Genomic DNA, 24,441 nt, shown 5'->3' on the forward strand with positions numbered 1-24,441 from the left:
TTACTATTTAGTCAGTTGATGGGTAAATAATGAAGGTTATCTGCTTTTTCCATGGCCAGCAGTCAATCAGTGCAGAATCTCTACTACTTGGATAGTGGCCAGGTAAATAGTGAAGGTTTTGAGTTATTTGCATGACCACCACCCAAACAGTGCAGAATCTCTACTATTTAGCCAGTGGATGGGTGACTAATGAAGTTTTTCAGATTTTTGCATGGCGGCCAGTCAATCAGTGCAGATTCTCTACTACTTAGTATTAGAAATGGGGTTCTGGTTGGCTAGGGTATGCACCTCAGCCAGGCAGAACCTACCCACTCTAGTCATGGCATAGGGAGTTACATGTCTAAGATAACCCCTGCTCACACCCTTGGTAGCTTGGCACGAGCAGTCAGGCCTATCCCAGAGGCAATGTGTAAAGCGTTTGCACAACACACACAACACATGTGACGCAAAATGTACACCACAAAGTAAACACAACACTGAGCTATGTAAAAATAATCTGTATTGCACAAAACATAATTAGACCAACATTACATGTAAGTAATACCCTGCTACCTTAGCAGTTGCCAGAATGTTACACAAGTTACTAATACTCTGCAAGAATATGCAGTTGTCACATTAGAACACGTAAGTACTCAGGATTCTGCAACATAAGCAGTAGTTAGGAATTACAATAAGAGTTATATGCACTTGTCATGAATAACCCCTAAATACCCATAAAAGGAACATTAGAAAACAGATCACAAGTCATAAAAATACATATCAGCTTGTCATGCAAATAAAAGAAACATCAGCACATATATGTAATGTCATGAAAGCAGGTAGGAACATATAAACCCCCCCAAGGTCCATACTAGGCTCACTGAGCCAATATTGCCTAAAAAGTACCTGATTGGGATGAAGAGGCACTCCTCGTGCCTAAAAGAGGAGTATAGGGGGCCCCGGCGCTCCTGTGTGACAAACGGGGGCCATGCAGTGCTTTTGGGGGAAAGGGGTGGTTGGCACCCTCTCCTCGCGGTAAACAGGCCCCTCTGGGGGCCCACGATCTGGGGGGGTCCTGCCTCGGCCTCCTCACACCCTGTGTGTCGGGGTGGGGGGCCGGGCCGGGCCCAACAAGCAGATATGGGTGCGAGAGGAAGGGGCCTCCGTCGAGGTCTCCCTTCCCCGTTCCAAACAAAGGACTGGCCCAGTTGGAAAAGAGGAGCGTTCTGCTCCTAGCGCAGAGACCAGGGAAGGGGGTGCTCCTGTGCCCTCCCCGTGTCCTGCAAGGTAGTTGTTCCGGAACTCAGACCCCTCCGGGGGCCCAAGAAGGCACTCGCCTGCACCCGATATGGTGCGCGAGTGTGCAGCGGTGTTCCTGGGCCGCCGCGGTGAAGTCTGCAGATCTGAGGCCGCTGGTGCTCCGGGGGCGCTCCTGGGAGCAGACCGTGCCCTGGGGGCGCCGACAGGAGCACACCTGCTCCGGTTGGTTCTTCCTTGTGCCCTGGGGCACTAGATTAGCGCGGAGCTCGCACTAAGCACAGTTCCAAAGCCCAGGCTGTGGCGGTGATTCGAAGAGCAAAATAAAGTGCTTTTCAAAGCGCTAAGGCCAAATCTGCAGCCTGGGCTGCAGCAGTGATTTTTCCTCAGCAATTAAGAGAGCGCTTTTTCAAAGAGCTTCAGCCGAATCTGCAGGGATGGTTGCAGGGGTCAGGGGCCACAGCACCCTGCCCCTGGGAACAGCAAGAAAACAAGGAGAAGCACAGGGCTGGTGGCCCAGCTACAGGCCAGCACAAGGGGTGCAGATGGTGGCAGTTCCTTCTAGTGACCAGGCAGGTCACAGGTCTGCACAGCAGCAGCAGTCCAAGGAGGTTTCCTGGTGAGTCCATTCATCAGCGTTCTGTGTCCAGTTTCATGTCCCAAGAGTGTTCAAAATGTGGGGAAAATTCCCCTGTACTTATACTGGGTTTACTGTGTGTTTCACAATGGTAGGGAGAGGAGGTTCCAGACAGTTACAACTGGTTCTGGGAGTGCCCCCTCTCTCCTTTCAGCACAGGCTCCAAATATCAGTGGGGGTTAACGACCCTATTGTGTGAGGCCAGGGCACAGCCTTTACAAATGTAGGTGTGCCCCGCCTCTCCCTTCTCTCAGCCCAGGAAGGCTTTACAATATGTAGATGTTTCCTCTGTGTCACCTCCACCCTCCCTGTGTTCAGGCTGTCTGAGAAGTATGCACAAACCCCAACTGTCAGTCTGCCCAGACATGGATTGGAGACAAGCTGCAAAACACCAAAGTCATAAGCACAGATAAATGCGCACTTTTCAGAAGTGGCATTTCTGTGATAGTAATAAAAAATACACCTACCTCAGTAAGCAGCATTTCTCACTACTATCACAACCATACCAAACATGCCTACGCTGCCCCTCATAAATCAGACAATACCCCTTACACATAAGGCAGGGCATTTCCAATGCAATCCTATGAGAAGGCAGCACTCACAGCAGTGAGACACCAAGTTAGGCTGTTTGTCACTACCAGGACAGGCCACGCAACATGGCACATGTCCTGCCTTCTACATACATGGCACCCTGCCCAAAGGGGTAGCTAGGGCGTACATTAGGGGTGACTTACATGTAGTAAAAGGGGAGTTCTGGGCCTGGCAAGTAAATTTAGCTGCCAGGTCCCTGTGGCAGGAAACTGCGCACACAGGCTCTGCGCTAGCAGGCCTTAGATAGGTTTGACAGGATACTTCAGTGGGTGGCGCAAGCAGCGCTGCAGGCCCACTAGTAGCATTTAATTTACAGGCCCTGGGTATAGGGATACCACTTTATAAGGGACTTATTGGTAAATTAAATATGCCAATTAGGTATAATCCAATCATACCAATTGTGTAAGGGAGAGCACATGCACTTTAGCACTGGATATCAGTGAAAAAGTGCTCAGAGTCAAAACGTCAGCCAACAAAGGTCAGAAAAATAAGGAGGCAAAAAGCAAAAAGTCTGGGGAATTACCCTGTAAAAGGGCCAGGTCCAACACTTAGCCAGCAACTGGAAATAGTGAAGATTTCCTCCAATTTGCAGACATCGGCCAAAGAGTGCAAGGTAAAGAGTGAAGTCTGTCTGCTATTTTCAAGGACCCAGCCAGATAATAAATATTTTCTACTGTGTAGTCAGTGGCCAAGTAGATAGCAGGAAAAAAAAAAACACAATTTACCTGGTGGGCAGGTAAATAGCCATGACATTTCAGAGTAGTTTTCCTGTGAAATTTGCCTTGGTACTGCCATTTAGTAGTGGGTTTTCTCTTTCATGTCCCAGCAAGTGAACACACTTGCTCCTTGAACGTTCACGAATACTTCTTTGTTTGCCCCTAAACAAAAAGTGGATTGAAAATGTTTTTGTACATGCACAAATCTTTGAATTTGTGGGTGGGGATATGTGTTTGCGTATTTACCTGCTGTAACACAGTTTCTCTCAACTTTTTTTTTCATAATGTGGGCAGAAAACACTTCCAAGCAGAAAATACTGTCAAACATAACATTTTTTGAATAATTAAAATACATTGCCATTCTCAAAAAAACACAAAGACCAAATAAGTGAACCACACAAAGATTACATCTTAATTTTGCTAAGTGCGTAGAATGTTTTGTGAAAGAGATCCAGCCCCATCACATGCGGAGTAATGAAAATTCCATCCCCTTAATTTGCTGAAAAATTCGAATTTAATTATCTGATGAAGGTCCTAGCTTGACACAGTTTTGAAAAACCCTTCAAATATTCAACTGCATCATTGTTATTAATATCTCCGTATTTCAAAATACAGGTGTACTGCAAGATATTCTTTACTGTATATAAAAAATACACTGCTGTAAAGAAGAACTTCCTGGCTTGTTTCCATGCAACTGTTAAACTAATAGCAAGAGTATTTCAGACATATTGCTCCCAGGTATACATAACAATAATAGTATAAAAGGTAATCTGAATACCATAATAAAGCATTCCACAATGTGTCACACGAATGTTATTAGAGCTAACTTTGGAGTTCAGTCCCCTTTTATCTCTTGTGATTATGGTATTCTGCTAAGTGAAAGAGAACATTTCTTGACGCTTGGAAACCAAAGCAAATGAAGACAAACTGCATGTGTTTTGCTAAAGTGTATCGTTGAGGAGGCTGTCGGACCCTCATCGATCTAAAAAGATAGACATTGGCTAAAATCAAAAGTATTTTTGGTCCCAAAGAGTACAGATTTCCATAGTGGTATCTGGCACCAAAGGGAACTTTTTTGTGTGTGTACGTTCTCCATGTGAAAGCATAGAAAGAGGTCACTTATTGTGAAGTGATCCAGTGGCTTAAGTGGGATGGCTCAATGCCCCTTGCAGTATGCTGTAGTTGGCGGAACAAAAATGCGAATGACACAATTACAGACATTTGGATTAAGAGGGCTGGCTGGCAGCTCCCATAGGTATAAATTTTACATATAACTTTAGTAAAATCAATAGGTCTTGGCTAATAACACACCTAAACAAAAGTACATTTCGTTACCAACCGGTTCTTAAAAGTAAGGTTCTGTGCTTCCTTGCATGTCAAAGTTAAGGGAAACAGAGTGACCTTGGGGCGGAGATGTCAAAAACAAGTGGAAAGCCATAAAAGTATCTTTATCTCTATGGTTCAACTTCAGGAAACAATTTTCCTTTGCACTTACAGTATCCCAAAGTCATTAGCTAGCCAGCTCGTAGTTGAATGACAGGGACAACTTCTACTTAAATTTCAAATAAGACATTATCGGACTCTCGTAAATAATTTATTATGGAAAACGGTAAAGCCACCTTTAATCGTGAATTTACCACTAAAGCATAATAACAGGGCCTTGAAACCGCTACTACATTTTGAAGAAAAGCTCTGAACACTGTGATTGGATGTCATTGAAATTCCTTTGCTTCGCACACTAAAGCTTGGGCGCAACAGGAACCGATCCTCAAAGCTTTTACTGTTAATAGGAATGACCCATTCTAGGCTAAGGTGAGAGTTACACCTGACTATCCAGGCCTGTTTCAGAAAGAATGTTCAAAGTTTGCAAGTGTCTTACTGTGGGCTTATGTGCATCTTATGCATACATTTCCAGTAATATTAGTAATTACTAAGCATTCCTCTACCATGCATGCTTTTACCAGGCATGTTTTACAATGTGCTGACCTTCATAATATTACATTGTGGTACTTGATTATGCATTGCTTATGGAAATGACTGATATTCTTGTTTTATATATATATCTCGAATATACATACATATATGTAAATATGTGTGTGTGTTTGTGTGGGTGCATATAATATATATATATATAAGTTTGTGTGATGGGGCTTATATATAGACATTACACCTGATCAATGGCCACATCTCAAGGTCGGGGACAGAATAGCAGTCAGGATATGCAGGTGCAGGCTTGACTTGCATATTCACTTTTTTACTTGATCAGCTAGTTTGGTTGCTTCATTTATGTGGTTGGACAGGGTCTACTCAATTATAAATGATAGACTAATACACCTTGAAGTATACCATCCTGAGACAACATTGTTTTACTAACAGGATATATTCTAATTCTTATTTAATTTACACTTCACTTTCACAATTAGAATTCTACGGTTAGATCAATCAGAGTATTCAGGTTTTTTTAATAAAAACATGTAAACCATAAATTATTAGAACATCATGTCACAATCCACTCCCTGTTCATTAATTTTCTTCCATCAACACTTTCAGCATATTCTGTATGTGAGGTTCATGTTCTGCATGTGCAATATATTCCTGCATGCGGGGTGTGAACCTCCATTCTCGGAAGGACATCTCCAGTACTGTTACAGATTGCAAACGACATCCAAGAACACAAAATCAACTGTTTTTGGCCATTCTGAGTCATTCTTTCACTACAACAATACCCAACTCCATAATGTTGCTCTTTTTGCCAATCTAAACTCCCAATTGGCAAAAACATACGGCCCCAGCTACACAGATGAAGAACGTTATACCTTCAGCTATGCACTCCTCCAAAGTAACCCTTAACTCCTTGGGGGCCAAGAGAATCAGCTCACACAGGCACTGATTTAGAGAGACAGCAGAATGTAATGCAGTGCAGTGGGTGTCTATACTTTTGGAGGAAACAAGTGCCACAAGCACTGGGAGGACCTTCGCACTCAATCAAGATTAAAGTCCAAGTTATTTTTGGCATTTCATTCAAGCCGTATTTTCAGCAACCTAAAATACACCCAGGGATGGGTGGGGATCCTGAAAACAGACTGGCTGATCAGGCATGCTCAATTGAAAGCCTTCAAGCAGCATAATGGGGGTAAGTGTATGTTAGCATAAATGCATATGTGTTTTAAGAGAGTGGGCAAGTCATGTTTGCGGTCTAGTGTGTTCTTATAATGTCCTCCTTTTCTTTAACTAGTGTCATTTTGTGTCATAAATGGACTGAATGATTTTTTTTATTTTTTTTCAAATGTTTCATTTGTGTACGTAAAATTATTCATCTTAAAAAAGCATACTGGAGATGTTTTCTAAGGTGCATATTTGGTGTATATATTACAGCAAAATTGTAATATATTTTTAGCCATGTCTTTTGGAACATTTCAATCTCTCCCCACCGTTACAGACTGCAAACTATAAAACAGTCTTTTAGCCATTCTTAGTCGTTCTTTCACCACAAAAGCACCCAATACATTACGCATGCTCCTTTCTCAATCTAAATCCCCAACATAGCTAAGCAACAAGAACAGCCCCAGCTCACAGTTGAAGATATTAAAAGAATTTGCAAATGGGTCCTCCATAGTTACCCTCAGCTCCCTGGGGATCCAGAGACCCAGCTCAGCATTGCCACATAAACCCAGAGGTCAAGAGATACCAAAACGTGATGCAGTTCAGTGGGTGTCTATAGCTGAGGAGGTAACAAGTGCCAGATGCACTGGGACGAGATTCTGCACGAAACACAATTCTGATGCACTCTCTATTTTAGGGGATTAACTGTATTCTTCTTTTGGACATTTGATTAGTTTGGAACATTTCACATATTTTGGGGACTTTAAAACTTTTGTGGATTGCTTATGTTGGACACTGTTTCATATATATCATGTTCTTTGTTTATGAGGTTTAGAAAATGTTAACCACAAAAAATATAATATTCACAAAACAGTGCATCAGTTACATAATAAAAATGTTGTTAGTCAAATAGCCCCAGATAAAAAACAAGCCAGATGAAAGCAGATAATTATATTGGACACCCAAAACAGCAAATGAGGGTGTTCCTGTTTAAAATGTTTACCAACCAACAAAGCATAATTAATAGATTTTCACAAATTCTTAAAAAAGGAACAACACATTTCAAAGAGCATCATGTCCTGGGACGCAAATCCATCACATCTACATCTCTGAATGAACTTCCAGGTCATAAATGCCTCTTTGTCCAAATGAAACTGCTGTAAACAATGGCCTCTGGGAAATCAAAAATCTCCGGACTTCCCGACTTATTAAAACATGTTTTAACATAATTTAGCCAGGCAACTCTGAGTGTTTGATCGAGGAACATACAGTCCCTTAAGATGAAACAGTTAAGGCCCTTTTCAGGTCTAAGCCAATCAGACAGCCACAACAACAAAGGTTAGAAAATACCCAGTGTAAGTTCCTTGTAAATGACAAATGAAGGGTAACATCAAGGAAGATATAGCAGTCGCAGTAAAAACTTGTTTATAATGCCAGATAAGGTAAATAAATTGGTATAACTCCATATCTCACTTCCTTAAGCATGGGTTTCATACATTTATTCTTTATGTTTTGAGCTTTGTATATAGCCTTGGTCACTGACATTTTCTAACATGTTTTTAATTATTTGTCCATCTCCTGTCCAAGTGTACCTTTTTCCTCTGATCAAAGGCACTCTTTTTTTTGTCAAATTCCTAGGTGTTTATATATTATTTTCAATAATGTTTACAAAATAACTGCTTTATGGTTAGATGTGACTTTTACACACGTAAGGATCTGTTAATGGTGCGTGCAAATATTACTTTAACTTGGTTTCTTAATGAGTGTGTTGTTACCAGAGTAGAGAATATGTAAAATAAGCATTGCTTAGCACTGGTTTTGTCTATGCCTTCTTTCACACAATGTTAATTGTGGCTCTACTTGTGATGGTGTGATCCTCCCCACCCACCCCAGTGTTTTAACAGAGTCTGTGACCTCCTGCCTCATTCTGTCTTCTGTGCTTCTCTGAGGGTGAATGAAGGCAGACCTTATTGTGGTTAGTGGTGTTTTAACACAATTTTTACTACAAAGGCTGTCTTCTCCCATAGTACCCGGGGAGTGTAGGATGTGGTCTGTATTTGTTTGGTTAGAAGTGAAAGGGTGTCAAGTTTGTGTGATTTTTGTCATATGTATAGTATTTGCTTAATCTCCAAAGTCTCCATTTCTGTGGCAGAGGTCACCATTGTTGTGAAGGAGGTTATGCCCCCCATGCAGAGGTCTCTGATCCAGTGGTGAATATGTCCATGAAGTAGGCAGTATGTAAAATATTGTTGTAAACTTACTTGGAATAACATCACAGTGATAAATACTTTGTTAGGAGCTTGTCGTGGAGTGGGATGGAAAAGTTTAAGCCTTCGCCTAGGTGTAAAGCAACAGTCAGAAATAATTTAGAGGGAAAAGCTGTATAGTTACAGTTAGGGTTAGTAGTAGATATACACATGAGTAAAAACAAATGTGCACATTTGTCTTTTTAATAGGACCAGTAAAATCTTGCATAGATAACAAATGTCTGCACTGTGAATAATAAGAAATTATAAAGTGCACCACTCAACAAACATATGTTACACTGCTATAACACAATGTAGGCATAGTCTCACAACAAAGGTGGTAATCTAATGATAATTATGTTTCAAAGCAATTAAATTAGGCCCTATGGCTAACACTCTATATAATGTTCCTGAATCTCTAATGTTTGGAAAAATCTAATGTGAAACCCTGAACACACATACTATGGAGTAACTCTGAATCAAAACAATGCAGTATATACCTGAACATGTGGTTTTTGAACCACTAATGGTTGCATATATTTAAAAGGGCATGCTAGATACACATAGAATTGCAATATTTCCATAAAAAAAGTTTTGAGCAAAGCAGCACAGTGAAAACTACAATGTCCATGGAGCTTGCAAATAAAGGGGACAGTGCCTTGGAGGTGTAGTGTATAGTCTTGTGAACAACATGGAGATAGGCTAACATTCAGGATGTATACATACATATGGACTACAAGTCTATGTTCACATGAGTTTTGCAAAAGACAATGAGGAGCTTCTTGATCTGGCTTGCTGCCAAGCCAACCTTGTGCTCCACCACCATACTCAGCAGATCGAGTGAGAAAAAAATTAAAACAATGAAAGTTGATGGAGGGATTGGTGTGTTCACCAAGCACAGTCACCATCCATCTCACCTGTACATTTTAGTTGTTGATCTCTCAGGGGGCCTTCTTATGTCTCTAGTAAGTGGCGACAAGGGCTTACACGATGTTCATGAACACAGAGGGAGAACTCTGCTCACCAAGTAGATTCACCACACACCTCACTAGTACATTTTAGTCGTTGATCCCTCAGGGAATTGACTTATGTCACAGGTGAGTGGCTATAAGTGCTCACACAATGTTCATGGACACAGACAGTCATCAAGGATTTGTTTTCATCAACCTGCCTCATGTGTTGTGGTGCAGGTAGAGAGGGCTTTGAGAGAGATCAAGTATTATCAATAAATTAGTGGCATAGAAGTAGCATATGGCAGCTAATTAACCTATCGTTTATAAGGCTAAACAGAGAAAATAATGTAGAAATGAAAATGTGCACATTTAAATTGTGGTGAACATGTGTGCCTACCAATTGTATTTTGACCCCATACTAAGCATGAAAACATTTTGAACTAATAAATTTAGTGGATTATTTATAAACACTAACCTGAAAGTATTATTTTTTAGATGGAAACGGTAGAAATAAAATGTATTATGAGTATTAACTGAATATGAATTAAACACACTTACATTGAGATGAATGTATTCTATAATGAATTATGTTTTTAGAAAATAAATACATGTTTAAAACTGCTTTGACATAACATGAATAATGCTTGAAAAAACATAATTTGCTTTATATATTTGATTTGAATATATGGGTGCGCAATATGTTTTATTAATACATTAAATGTATTACTGTGCATTTAGGTTTCTTAACTTGACTAGGCCTCAAGATTCATTTTGCAAGCAGTCATGGAACATTTTATTTGTTTATTCTGTACTCTCTGACCTGAATTCTTTCCCTAGGCTGCTAATGTAACGTTGAATGCTCTATTGAATTCCACGAGAAGAGACATGTATCAGATGCAATAATGTAACAATATTTGTTCTAGTTGTCGAATGGAGCGAGAAACTACTTTACTCATGTGAAAGTATTTTAGTTAGTTTACTGTCGATCATGTGAAAATAACTATAAGTTGCAAATCATTAGAAAATGTAATATTTTGGCAGAATCCTGGAACCGGAGGAAGATGACAGCACACTTTTGCCAAGAATTTTTCTGAAAGTTGCAAACTTGGTGGTGCCATCTACAGTGATTGGATGCTGAATCTGACACCCAGTATGTGCCCATCTGAAGGACCAAACAAATAGATCTTGGTTATTATTTTAATTAGTGAAGCACATTGGAATTGAACTTAGTTCCCTTCTGAGCCTGCTTGAAGTCAGTCTGTCTTGAGATCTCCTTCTAGTCAGTTTATGTCTGCTTAAGTCTGCTCTCTCACATTCTTTTATTCATTAAGTTCCCTAATGAGTTTTCTCATTATAGTTTTAACTGTCTTATTCTGTTATGTGGTTCAGCACTAATAAGGCCAACTAATTTTGAACTGCAAATGTGTCCTATGTGCAGCTTGTGTTCTGCACCATCTTGATGCTGCTATCAACTGACGCTAGAAGACGTTGACAGCTCCATCCTGATGAATCAACACTGTATGCTGTCCCATGAGGAGAGGTATAACTAAATGTGGCTTGTTTCCCTTTAGCCTAGTGACTTACACCAGCATATTGTTGTAGTGAGTTATTCTAGTTAGTTGTTTTCCAAATTATTTTTGTCTTCTTTTATTTTTGCTTTTGTCCGCATGTGTTGGCGTGTTCCCACACATGCAAGTCCCATTTCTGATTAGTGTCAGGAATGGCCAAGCTCTGAAATTAAATTGTTAAAACTGTATTTTAATTATGTACTGATGTCATCATTATCTGCTTTGAATTCTGGTAATAATGTTCATATTATATTGTTTCTAATCTACATAATTCTTTTGGAGTGTCTAACAGTACTGATGTTGAGCAGGTTGAATCTTTTCGAACGTTTCTGTCAGCCTATGGTTTTTATGTATGTTTATAACTTAGTTTTGCACACAATGTATGTGACGTTGATTTGGGGATTGTAATAAAGCTTTGAAACTATTTGGTTTGCAGTTGCATTTAGAGTTAAATAGTTTATAGTGTACAGAATATGTTATGGTATAATGTCATTGATTTGTGATTGGATGTTTCTGACTACTACCTCTGTCACCAAGTCCAAAGATTCAGATGATCTCCATAGGTGAGAAAAGTGATGGTGTCTCACCTGCGCACTGGTGGTTGTTGAACCCAGAACAGGAGAGTAAAAACTTCTTTCTGGTGTCCCAGCAGCGCTCTAGCAGCTTCAAGGTACTGAATATTCTCCCTGACTCCTTTGGTTGTTGGGGGACTTCCATGCCAGGCAAGACTAGAATCAAGTCAGTGAAGTAAAGTTTGCTGGGCCTTTTAGAAGGACCTAAGAGGTACATTTACAAACAATGTCCAACAAGCGGTAGGCATTGCCTGCTTATTTACACAAACGGCAGCATTCTACTGCCAATTATAGTCTGGACCTTGCCTCTCAGTTTCGAAATTGAAATGTGCCTCAGTCTGGTATTGTCACTACCGTTGTGTTTCTGTGTATTGAATGCTTGAACAAGGCATTCACAAGGTCAGTGTCCTGACATGAGACATACCTACTGTGATATGTATAGGTCAAGAGTCATCAAACCTTGACCAAACAAAGATTGAGCAATGCTGTTGACCTAGCAATGGTGGATAGACAACATCTCATCTCATAAATGGATGAGGAAACTACCTTAAAACAGGTTAAACAAGCTGCACAATGTTTATGTACTTATGTTTGCAACTCATCTTGATGTGCTGGTAAAGTGAACCAGGCCGGTATCAACAAAAAGTGCTTGTTCTCTGTTGGTGGTCATGGATGCAGTTGTGCAGTTGAAATGTACTAGTTGCGGTAATCTGCTGAAATGCTTTTAACTCTTTTTTCCAGAGAGTGGGGGAATTTATCTTTCAGCTATGTGGAAATTATTCAGGCCTTGGATTGGAGTGATATGGTTTGTGACCACTGCAGGTTTCTATCCCCATTTGTGTGGTGTGGTTTTGTCAATAAGCGTACTAAGTTACAGAGACACGTAACAGATATCTAGTAGTCTTTTGTTTTTTTAGGGTCTTTTTTCTTTGTAGTTTAGAAGAGTTTATAAATTGTCGCACTTTCTCTTTATTTAAATGGGTGGGTGTGTTATTTCTTCTGACTCTGTGTTTGTGTTTTGTTGTGCATTGTTAGTTTTTGTTGTTTTGTTAACATTATGTGAATTTTTAAGGAAGCTTGCAATGCACACCAATACCTTTATGTTATCATGTTTTACCTAGGTGTCTCTTTTCTTAGAAGACACCTTGGAATAAAACCTGCTGTGGTACGGTGTGGCAGAGTTTGTCCCAATGTTTGAAAATATATAAAGGAAAAAAACTAAAATTTGGTCTCCGAAGGTGTACAGTATTTGAACACCTTATGATTCCACTGAAGGTGATTTGCAAGCGAAAGGTCTCAATATTTTAAGATATATGTGTGGGGTTGTGTGTAATGCTGAAAAGAAACAGTTTCAGTATGAAGAAGTGTATAGAGGGTCAGTCAGCATAAGGTGACACCTGTCCCCCCAAACAAGACTTCAAATTGTAGATTACGAGTGAGCATGATAAACATACATATGTACATACTGCCTAACAGAACATTGGAAGTTAAAGAGGAGGTCTAACTAAAGGGTAATTAGCTCTTAAGAGAGGTAATTGACATGGCAAAGAGTTGAACATACCTTAAATTCTGTAAGAGATAATGATTCCACCAGTTTGAATTTGAAAAATGCTAACACTAGTCATACCAACAGTTAGTCCTATAGAGTTGGCTACTCTCCTGTGGTAAAGGTATGATTTGATATTTAGGACTTCTTATTGGGAGAAACTTATCTGTGTGAAGGTAAACCACTGATTCCCATGAGCATGCTTTGTGGCAGTTTAAGTAGATTGCAAAGGTAGTTGTCAGATTCAGGAAGTGATGATTAAACTCTGCCAGAGATAAGTGAATTTCTGAAGATTAATAGACATGTTGACAACACAATCATTATACCATTTAGAGGCCAACAGTATGGGGTAAATATTTAACTAAACTATTAAGGAGTGTGTAGACTGGCCATCGGCACTGGGCAATGCAAAGAGTAAATAGTAGGAAGAATTATAGAAAACTACAGATTGGCACCAAATGCACCTCCAGACAGTGCCATTGTGGGTTATTTGCAAATGGATCCCAGCATCAAAGCCCGGGTTGTGAGAAAAATACAAGATAAATGTATGCAAACGGTGAGCCAATGAGAAATACAGGGTAAGCCATGACTAAACTGTTTGACAAAAACTTTGAGGAGTAGAAGACTGTCAAAACAGTAGCTTTTGAAGAGGAGTGTATTGGTTCAAGTTCTGCAGACACAAGGCTTGAAAAGGAGCTTTCAAATTAGCCCACGGTCTTAAGAATGCAGCTAGACTCGCAGGCGAAGAGTGTGGAATTGCCAAGTTGACATTGTCTGTTCCTCTGATTCTGGTTTCAAGGAGTTGGGGGGGATATAGTTCCAGAGCTGGGAAAACATTTATTGTCCGGGACAGGGTGGTATTAACATACCTATGTGACAATGCCTATACTTTTGATTAGTGTCTCTGATCCTATGTTTTATTTACTTCTTTCAGTTGCGAGGAAGGAGTTGTGTGGAATTTGGTTCTACATGTGTTTGTCTGAGAACAATGTATTTGGGCATACCTGTAAGCAAGGATCAAAGATAGTTTTTCTTATCCCCTTTCCCACAATGTGATGATTCTTTGGCATACCTTACCTTAACTATTGTTTGTTATAAAGGCATTGTCTTTTTTTACCAAAACTCAGAGCTTTCAATAATCTTTCAAGAATCTTTCAAGAAGGTGGCAAAATTAATCTATTGTACTTGCAAAAGTAATTTGTGTGTGTTAGTTATTTTCATAGGGAACTAGTGTTGTTCAGAGATTGTTTGAGCTTTGGGGTTTCCATTAGTATTTTCATTAATTGGCCGCTATCTAACTAATACAGCTGGTATTTTTTTTAAAATAATCTTAGAGTCATTGTTTACAAGAATAGACTACATTTTGTTATGTGTATTTTCTAGAACGTGGACCTAATAACTGCACGGCAGAAAACGAGATATGTCATTTTGATTGAAAAAATAACAGACGCTGAGAGGTTTCTTGGTAGTCTTATAACAGGACATTTATCATATTCGTCTGTTCGAGAATCATACCCAAAGATATCCAATGTTCAAACTTCCATTTGGGATCAAATGTACAAAAATGGGCGAATCCCAACAACATTTGCAATACATTATCACAAATAATAAAGATAAACCTTCACCTAATTTGCTATATAAGATATGATATTTATGAACTCTAGGGTACATATGCAAAGTCCTTATGTGGTTGCCAACCTATGTTTAGCAAATTAATGGCATTCGTTATCGCAAAAGGCTTTTCACAACATACAAAAGTCCTTCTATAAGCTTCGTGAAAGGGTTTTACAATCCTTTAGAAATCGCAAATAGGAGGGTAAATGAAAGAAATGTCCCACTCCTATATACAAATTGGAAAGCAATGCATCAATGATTTGCTACTGTAAATGCAGTCACAACCAGTGATTAGTTACCAGCCCCCGAATTGTGGTAGTAACTGACTTGCAATAAGACCACTACCAGCTCCCCCCATGTATTCCTAAATGAGAAATATTCGTTAAAACTACACCTGGTTCTTTACTGCACACTGACTCCATTAAAAAAAGTCTTTCTGTTATGGAGATAAAATGCAGAGACGGAGATCTGCTGTCCGTTGCAGGACTGCAGCCCACAATTCACAGCCAGACACAGAGGGTGGAACATTGCAACCTTCATAATTACTATTCATAAGACGGATCATGTTACGACCCCTCACAACTGGCTAATTTACGAGGCATCTATTACTACGGATGTCACAAATTGCATTCCCATTTGCAAACTAGCCTTTGTGCAAATTGCGCATGCCGTATTTATTTATGGGACTGGCACATTAGACCCTAAGCAACAACATTATCCATTATTTTGAGTTAAAATGGAAAAAATATTTCAGACAGAAGCAGTGGTTGCTCTTCAAGGCTGACATGGACTAAATGTGCTGCACAGGGCACAGTTTGAAACTGTTCCAAACGATAAAGCTTTGCACCAGTTAGGAGTCGTGCACGTTTCAGTACTTATTGGCATCGCCATATTTTTCACACCTCTTGATGCTCAAACTTGGCTTTTTCACCAATGTACAACTTTGTGCGCGTTTAGTTAGTTAAGAGGATGAAGTTGGGGATACAATTAATGAATTAAATACTTTCGGAGTTAATTGGTAACAAGAATCGCACATCAGCGTACAAAAAAAGCAACCGCATGCTAAGTAGTTCTGTACAAACAGAACGTGTAATTGCTCATAAAAAAACACTCATGCATTATGAGGTGTGCAGAGAATATCGTCGCCAAATAGGAGAGGAAGGCTTTTCAAACATCTTTTGTTTCTGAATAAAGCCTTTGCACCGCTTACAGGAATATTCAGACTCCATGAAGACATTGGAGTTTAGTTCTCTGAACATGGTAGTGCAAATCAAAAGTACAGCGGCTTTACGACATCCTAATGTGACAAGTTGCTTGTTCAACAAAACATACAATTGGCAGAAGAATAACCTGCCTGCCCTCAGTCGTATACGTTAATGCTGCTAGAATCTTCCACAGTATGGTGTAAACTCAAGTTAAATAAGAATCCAAGATCAAACAGAATCAACCAACTCGATATTTACCCTAATTGAAACGAGCAATTAAATTCACTCTCAAATCCATTCGTGTCACTCACAATGTGTGTTTTCAAGTCTAGGAAGGGGGAAACAGCGATCAATAAAATTCTCATTAGCACAAGGGCAAAGTGTTCTCTTTTTAAACGTGACATCCCTTCCCGTGAACAAACACGACTTGCAGGCGTAGAGGGGAAAGAGGGGGCTTTCTTGATGCAACTTACCGGATATGATTAATGATGAGTGTTGTACTGGGAATGAAGAAGTCGTCCACCCTGTCAAACTGGTTTCCCACAGGCTGGGTGTGGATGGTGTGATGTGAAGCAGTACCACTAGCTTGGGTTATCACCTGCATGACAAAAAATAACATTTATTATTTCTCCAAAAAGACATAGCTTTTCGAAGGCGCCGTGGAATGTACTCATATTTTCCGCAGAATAAATGCGGGTTCAGTTGACATAATTTCACAGACGCTTTGTGGCCAACATGACCAACATGATTGTATTTGAACTGCAGACTTTAACTTTTCCATGGTGAAGTTTAACTGATCTCTAAAAATGACCGGTTATGTAGTTTGTGAGATTTGGGATATCTGCAAAGGGAGGTAAGCAAGCACTGCCAATGCCAAAAGGTGTTAGCACACAAAGATCCAGCTTTTGGTTTCACCAGTGTTTTCTTAAATTGGCATTAACTGATGCCAGAATGGCCACCAATGTATCACAGTGTATGCAAATACATACAGAAGCACGGCAGGCCATCTCACAATGCTTCATGACGCAAGCACAACCGTTTTGGAATTTTTAATTTGTCATGGTCGACTTCCCTTTTGGAACAGGATATTAAAAGTAAAAAACACACAAAGGAAAAAGAGGATGGAAATGGTCCAGTAGCACCTTGCAACTGTCAAACCCTTGTAAAAAGAAATAAATGAAAGTAGGAAGTGGGATGGAGGACATGAGGGGAGTCAGTTAAGCACACCTGGGGGCAAGGGCATTGGAAGAAAAGAAATGGAAAATGGGAAGCGCCCGAGGGTGGGGATGTGAATAAATATAGATAAAGAGAGACTGAGAAAGACACACATTCTCATGGAGTGCTGAAAGCCAAATAAAAGGGTCCCTCCAAGTTAGCAGTGGGAGAATACAATGCATCTAGCCTGGATAATGTGACACCAGAATACTCTGTGATAGGACAAATGCAAGAATAGGGAGGAAAGCCATTGAACGAAGAGCTGAGACTTGAGCTAGATAACAAATCCATTGAATGGTGAACAAGGGGCTGACCCAAAGTCCTCTCTAGGTATAGGTATTCAAAACTATAGGTGTACAATTAGACAGCTAAAGCTGTCTGAAACTGATACTTAAAAATGGTTTAGCTTATATGGGCACAGCTGCCATCGTCTACAGCTATTCACAGGTCTTTTTCATGCATGGTTTTAAATGTATTTTTACACATCTCATTGATACTCTTTCACCACATATCCACCTTGTGACATTCTAGCTATACATAGGTAGAACACACACCTAAATCATCTATACAGCAGTTACAGCCCTGCCATTTTTTACTTTGTCTTGAAGGTTTCCTTCAAATGTTCCTTTTTTAAAATAAGAAAATGACATTTTAATCCCAGAGGGAACACTACAATTAGAGTTACCATACATATGTCTCCCTAACTAGTAATCTTGAGGGGTTAGCACCCTTCAGCCATATAGTCCAAGTCCTGAGAAGTGACACTATGAAATAGTTTTTGGGGGTAGTAGATGCATCTAAGGGTAATGTTTACAGAGTTCCCAATATAAACTGACTTCAATGAGTTGTTGTTTACTTGTTTGTGTCTTATAATGAATGTGCATGATCACAAAAATTGCCTGAGTTACTTTTTGCAGAAATTAAACTTAGCTTCAAAACAAAAGTAGATAGAGGACAGGTTGCGATCACTGTAATTCAAATAAAACATTGAGCGAAAAATGGAGGATGCCTGTTCACATCAGCACAGATGTAAATCTATGGTATATAGGTAGCCAGCCTTTCAAAAACGTTTGTTAATCAGCTCCTTAGTGATATGTAATAAGGTAATTGAGAGGGGAATCCATGAATATGCTGCTATTTTCAAGAATCATATCATGTTCAGTACAAATGTGGGAAGAGCAACAGTTACACACTTGTATGTTTGAAGATTCAGTGCAATCCTCTGTGACTGAAATGGCTGTGCTACTGTAGCACTTCTGACCAAGGAGATGATCAATAATGCTAATTGGTGGACTTTTGTTGCTTATGCAGGGTCATCCCCAATCGTTTTGCCTCCTGCCTCCTATTTCTTCTGACCTGTTGCTGTTGGCTTTTGAACTCTGAGCACTTTAACACTGCTAACCAGTGCTAAAGTGTATATGCTCTCTGTGTAAATTGTATGTAATTGGTTTATCCATGATTGGCATATTTGATTTACTAGTAAGTCCCTAGTAAAGTGTACTACAGGTGCCAGGGCCTGTAAATCAAATGCTACTAGTGGGCCTGCAGCACTGGTTGTGCCACCCATATAAGTAGCTCTGTAATCATGTCTCAGACCTGCTATTGCAGTGTCTGTGTGTGCAGTTTTAACTGTAAATTCGACTTGGTAAGTGTACCCACTTGCCAGGCCTAAACCTTCCCTTTCTTACATGTCAGACACCCCTAAGGTAGGCCCTAGGTAGCCCCAAGGGCAGGGTGCAGTGTATGGTTAAGGTAGGACATATAGTAATGTGTTTTATATGTCATGGCAGTGAAATATTGCTAAAAAAATATATATATATGTTGCAAGGCCTGTCCCTCTCATAGGTTAACATGGGGGCTACCTTTAAATCTGATTAAAGTGTAGATTCCCTTTGGGAGCAGATGGACATGTGGAGTTTGGGGTCTCTGAGCTCACAATTTAAAAATACATCTTTTAGTAAAGTTGATTGTAAGATTGTATGTTTGAAAATGGCACTTTTAGAAAGTGAGCATTTTCTTGCTTATACCATTTCTGTGACTCTGCCTGTTTGTGGATTCCCTGCCTGGGTCAGTTTGACAGTTTGGCTGGTTGCACCTCACACTAGACAGTGTCACAAAGGGAGCTAGAGGGTTGTCTGCATTTCCTGATGAGCCATCTGTGCAAGGAGGGATGGGAGGAGTGGTCACTTACACCTGAAAAGGTCTGTACCTGTCCTCACACAATGCAGTCTCTGACCCCCTGGTGAGTGTCTGGGGCCTGGCCTGGGAAAGGCAGGATTTCACATTCAAAAGAAACTTTACTTTGAAGTAGGCCTACTTCAAAGGAGAAATTGAGTATAAGAAGGGCACCCAAAACCACAGACTTTAGATCACTTCTGGACATCAAGAGGAACCTCTGCCTGGTGAAGAGCTGAGGAGTTGAGGAGAAGTGCTGCCCTGCCTGTGACTGTGTTTTGTGGAGCTATACTGCAGTTGCTGCTTCTGCCAGAGTAAGAGGGCAAAGACTGGACTTTGTATGCCTTCCATCTTGTGAAGAAATCTCCAAGGGCTTGATTTAGAGCTTGCCTCCTGTTGTTTGAAGTCTCAGGGACAGCAAAGACTTCTCTCGGCCAGCACCTGGAGTCGCTGGAGAGATTCCTGCTCTGACAAGTGGTGCCCTATCCAGTCCCTGGGCCCTTGAAAGGAAAGCTGGTGGAAATCCAAGGAAATCGACTTCGGACGACTTCGGACCGGCGCCGCTGTTGAATCCGGTGACGCCGCCTGCAACAGACTCTGTGATCTTCGCTGGAACGAGACGACCTTCGCAGGCCTGATGCTGCTGCAGCACGCTGAAGTCCGCGACTCCGTGGAAGTCGCCGCACCACTTTGTGACCGACGCCACTCAAAATGCGCGGATTCAACGTTTCGCACAGACACCGCGATCCCTGACTTCGCGCATCGACTTGTTTTCACTCTTCACAAAATGTACTGTACTTGGGGGTCTACGCGACTCCGTGTCCGGCACCGCTGGTGTTGGATTATTGGGAACGACTCCGTCACGACGCCGTGTTAACACCTCATCAAAGCATTTTGTGTTTCTAAGCGCTATTTTTGAGTTTAATCTTTAAAAATTCATAACTTGACTTGTGTATGTCGGATTTTTGTCGTTTTGGTCTTGTTTTGTTTAAATAAATATTTCCTATTTTTCTAAAATGGTGTTGTGTAATTTTGTAGTGTTTTCATTAACTTACTGTGTGTGCTGGTACAAATACTTTACATCTAGCTCTCTGAAGTTAAGCCTATTGCTCTGCCAAGCTACCAAGATGATAAGCAGGGGCTAGCTGAGGGTGATTCTCTTTTACCCTGACTAGAGTGAGGCTCCTTGCTTGAACAGGGGGTAACCTGACCTTAATTCAATATATGTGTCTCAGCAGTGTAATGCAGAAATAGGGTGCATCACTTACTATCTCCAAGGCCATCTATACAATCATAACATTAATTTTCCACCATGCATAGGTCACACAGCAAATAAGTACTATGGTTTTAGGATTTTTTTTGCACTAAATCCGTCACCACTATCCCTACCTCGGACTACATTGCTGCGTAGGTTCTCATTATGGTAATGAGGCTACTGGATTTGGGAGACAGGATCACATGGATTGTGGCAACTAAGCAGGGTTCCACACCACATGATGCCTGTTGGTTTAATCTGGGTTCTCCAGCTAAGAAGCAGCACCTCATCTCCGGCCGAGATGATTGTGGCAACTGGGCGTATGAGAAGAAAGACTCATCTGGGGAATTGTGGTCAATCAGATCTCATTCCTTTTGTCTCAGTTACCAATGGGTGTCATACAGGCAAAGATAACAGAGGCAGAATATGGTTCAGTAAGGATGTATTGAAATAACTGCATTTTAGATAAAAGGGCATGTATGGCAATAACTAGGATGATAAAACACAATAAAAGCAATCAGGTGACCAACAGGGTAAAACACAAGATTAGCCCTACCATACTGTGACTAGGAGTGATGTATATATTCCTCCTACCTAAACTATGTCTGAGCACAGCATAATAAGCCTAATCTGCCCTTTGGGTTTCCCCCCTGGGGGTACATCATCCCTCATACTTGGAAGAAGGAGTCTAGAGAGACACCGTCCCCATATGGATCAGGGGTCCGGCAAGTAGCTGCAGCGAAGCAGTCAGCAATCAGTGTGCAGTTGTGGTCATCTGGCTGGACTCTCCATCCAACGTGTCTGGGACAAAGGGGTGTTGTTATAATAAAACAGCTGATGTTCTAAGAAATAGTCCCCATGTATGAGTGTGTGTTTTCTGTGAATGTTAGAGACACTGCATATCACATTGTTTGGCAACCCTATCTGACAGTAGCGATGGAGAAAGCACAAAGTGAAATTAATGTCCTACTAAGAATGTAATGCTTTCCTAGGTGAAAGTACGAGATAAATAAAATTAAATATTGCTATTGCTAGAGAAATAAAGCAATGCTGAATAAAATGCAACAGGGTTAAAGTGCACAGCGGCAGGCCTAGTTAGCTTATATGGCTAAAATAGCTATACAACAACATGTCATTATCATTTATTTTCTATTTAACACACACTAGCTCTAACATCTTTGCCAAGAAACACAGAATCTCTCCTGCTTTACTGACAGCACAAAAAGGGACACATGAACTTGTTGTTGCAGAAAACCTACAAGTCTTAGAGAAGTCATTTGTGTACAATGGTTAAGGGCAAAAACTCATCACTTTTACAGTTACGAGCTGTAAATAATTCAGGGGGCTTAGCCAACTAGATTTAGAGATGGAGTAATGAAAAGCCGAATTTCTGATGAATACGGTAAATGCACCAATAGCAGGGTTATGTAGAATTATTTCCACTCATACCTTAATACAAGGAAGTAATTTCACTGGCGATAATCAAACCTATGGCAGATTTACCTCCTTGCCAGGAATTGATATATTTAACATGTTGGAAATCTAAACAGCATGCGCTAAAATGCTAACACAAAATCAATGAATTCCTCAAAACCCATGTGAGAATGGTTTTGCACTGAAAATTCCAGTGGCATAAGGATAATCCTTTTCTCTTTGTGTGTTTAGTGTAATTTGAGGCATTGAGTGGTGTTCTAGTTATGTAATTGTTAGGTAATTGTTATTGTTCGAATTTCTGCTTGCACGAGCCTCCATTTTAAGTAACTGTTCTTACATTCTACAGAGAATGCATGTTTTGGTAATGTCACAGAAATGTAGCTTTGACCTCCGTACCTGATGGTCATGCCCTCTGCTGCTTGGAATTTTATGATAATAAATGCTGTTTTGATCCTTACCTGCTTCCGCCAGTCATTACTACATTTTGGTAACGATTTTGACCATCCCCAGCCGCGCCCGTCATCACAATTGAGGAGCTGTCCATGGTCTGCTCCAAGAGAAGCTATCTGACAATTGCAGCACTAAGCACCAAGCACCTCTGACCTTCTTCACTGCAGTTTTCCATGCCGCTGTCACACGTGAAAATCCCAAGTGTGGGAACTGGTAATTGTTTCAGTGCCATCAGTGTTTCTAGGAATGTCGCTGCCACCTACTGCAGATTATTAGCTGCCAACCACCCAGCACCTATATCAGCTACGTGCAGCCATGTTGATGGTCAAAGTACTCCTATTCATGCTGCAAACCACCCGGTGAGTATATGCATTACGTGTCACCATATTTTAAGCAGCTACTAACTCCCGCTTTATCTATCAATCAGTTACGCTTTCACTCTCACACTGCGCGTTACTGTAAAACATGAGCTGAGTAAAAGAAACTGTTAGGCATTTTGAGAATTTCTCTAGATATTTATTTTCATTATTTTCAAACAATTACTGGTGTGACATCAGCAGGTACCAGATTTCTGTTTACTGTTGTATTTACACTATAACTCAAAATCCAACAATGTTGTAACCCACCCCCACCATTACAACAAAGTCCTGGTGATGTGGCTATGAAATGGAGCATATGGTTTGGTCTTCATGATTGCTATTGATGCTGAGTCATTTTCAGCAGCCAGGAAAAAAAAAACTTTTAATAAATTCCATTGGAACTGAGCCACAAGAAATATTTGACCATTTGCCAACTCACAAAGCACCTGCAGGGTTTGCAGAAATTGATTACGATGTATTTACTGAAGCTGTTGATAGGTTAAAACTACATTATACTGTTGAAAAGAATATTATGATGGAACGTTTACATTTTTATTCACGTCATCCACTTGCTTCTGAGCCTATTGAAGCGTATGTGGCTGTGCTTTGCATTGTGGCTGCCACATACGAATTTGGTTCTCTTGATGAACAGTATATCTGTGACCAAGTGATTATGCACTGCTATAACAAAAAGATTCAAGAGCAACTGTTGGGCCACAAAAATTCCTTGTTGAAGGAAGTTATTGAAGTGTCTAAAGGTATAGAAAGATTTACATGTTTGTGTAGGTTATTGAACGATGATGAAGATAATCATATGGAGGTGGCAGTTGTTCAAGGTTTCAACAAGAATAAATGCAGTAAAGTGGTCAATAAGTTGGTGTGCAACAAAAGCAAATGTTTCAGATGTGGATCTGCCATACATGTTAAAGCTAAATGTCTTGCTATTTCAAAGGATTACTTTAAGTGTCGCAAAACAGGACATTTTTCTTCAGTTTGCAGAAATCAAGGTAGAGTAATCTTGATTGAAGATGATAAATCTCAAGAACAAGTCACTCAGGAGAATGAAAATGTAATTCTGATGGTTGGTGTGGAGAACACAGATTGCTATGATGTTCCTTCTACCTGAGTAGATGAGCAATTTTCAGTACCTCTCAGATGTGAAGCTCATATAGAAGGTGTTAACACTTTCATGCTTGTGGATTCTGGTTCGCTATTTTCCATTGTATCTGAAGTTTTCTTCAAGGAACATTGACAAAGTATATGGATACAGTAAAACTTGCATAAATAAGTTAGAATTTTTTGTGGCTTCTATCTCATACGATAGTCTGACAATTTTAGGAAAGATCTATGTGGTGGATAAAGGCCAACATGTTTTAGGATGGAGACATCTGGGTAATCTTGGTATTATTTTGGATCCTTTCTCTGAAGTTCCAGTGTACTAAATGGCTATAGTGGAAGGTATTGAGAGGACCATTACATAATACAAAAATGTTTAAAAAAAGGAATTGGGTATGGTTAAAGAATTTTCTCACATGATCAAGTAAAACAAATAGTTTTTTCCAGTGAC

At 40.2% G+C, this 24,441-nt stretch overlaps 1 protein-coding gene across 3 annotated transcripts in view; it reads right to left on the reverse strand.

Annotated features, from left to right (window-relative positions):
- The window catches only part of FSTL5 (follistatin like 5), a 2,922,734-nt gene that overhangs the window by 277,650 nt on the left and 2,620,643 nt on the right, over positions 1-24,441 (reverse strand). For all 3 annotated transcript variants that reach the window (XR_011205485.1, XM_069243741.1, XM_069243729.1), the window contains one exon: positions 16,460-16,584. Coding sequence is in view for 2 of the 3 variants with exons in the window: in XM_069243741.1 (XP_069099842.1) it covers positions 16,460-16,584 (125 nt within the window). In the remaining variant the exon portion in view is untranslated. The remainder of the gene's footprint in view (positions 1-16,459; positions 16,585-24,441) is intronic.

The sequence above is a fragment of the Pleurodeles waltl genome, chromosome 1_2, assembly GCF_031143425.1.
Source record: "Pleurodeles waltl isolate 20211129_DDA chromosome 1_2, aPleWal1.hap1.20221129, whole genome shotgun sequence".
Lineage (NCBI taxonomy): Eukaryota > Metazoa > Chordata > Amphibia > Caudata > Salamandridae > Pleurodeles > Pleurodeles waltl.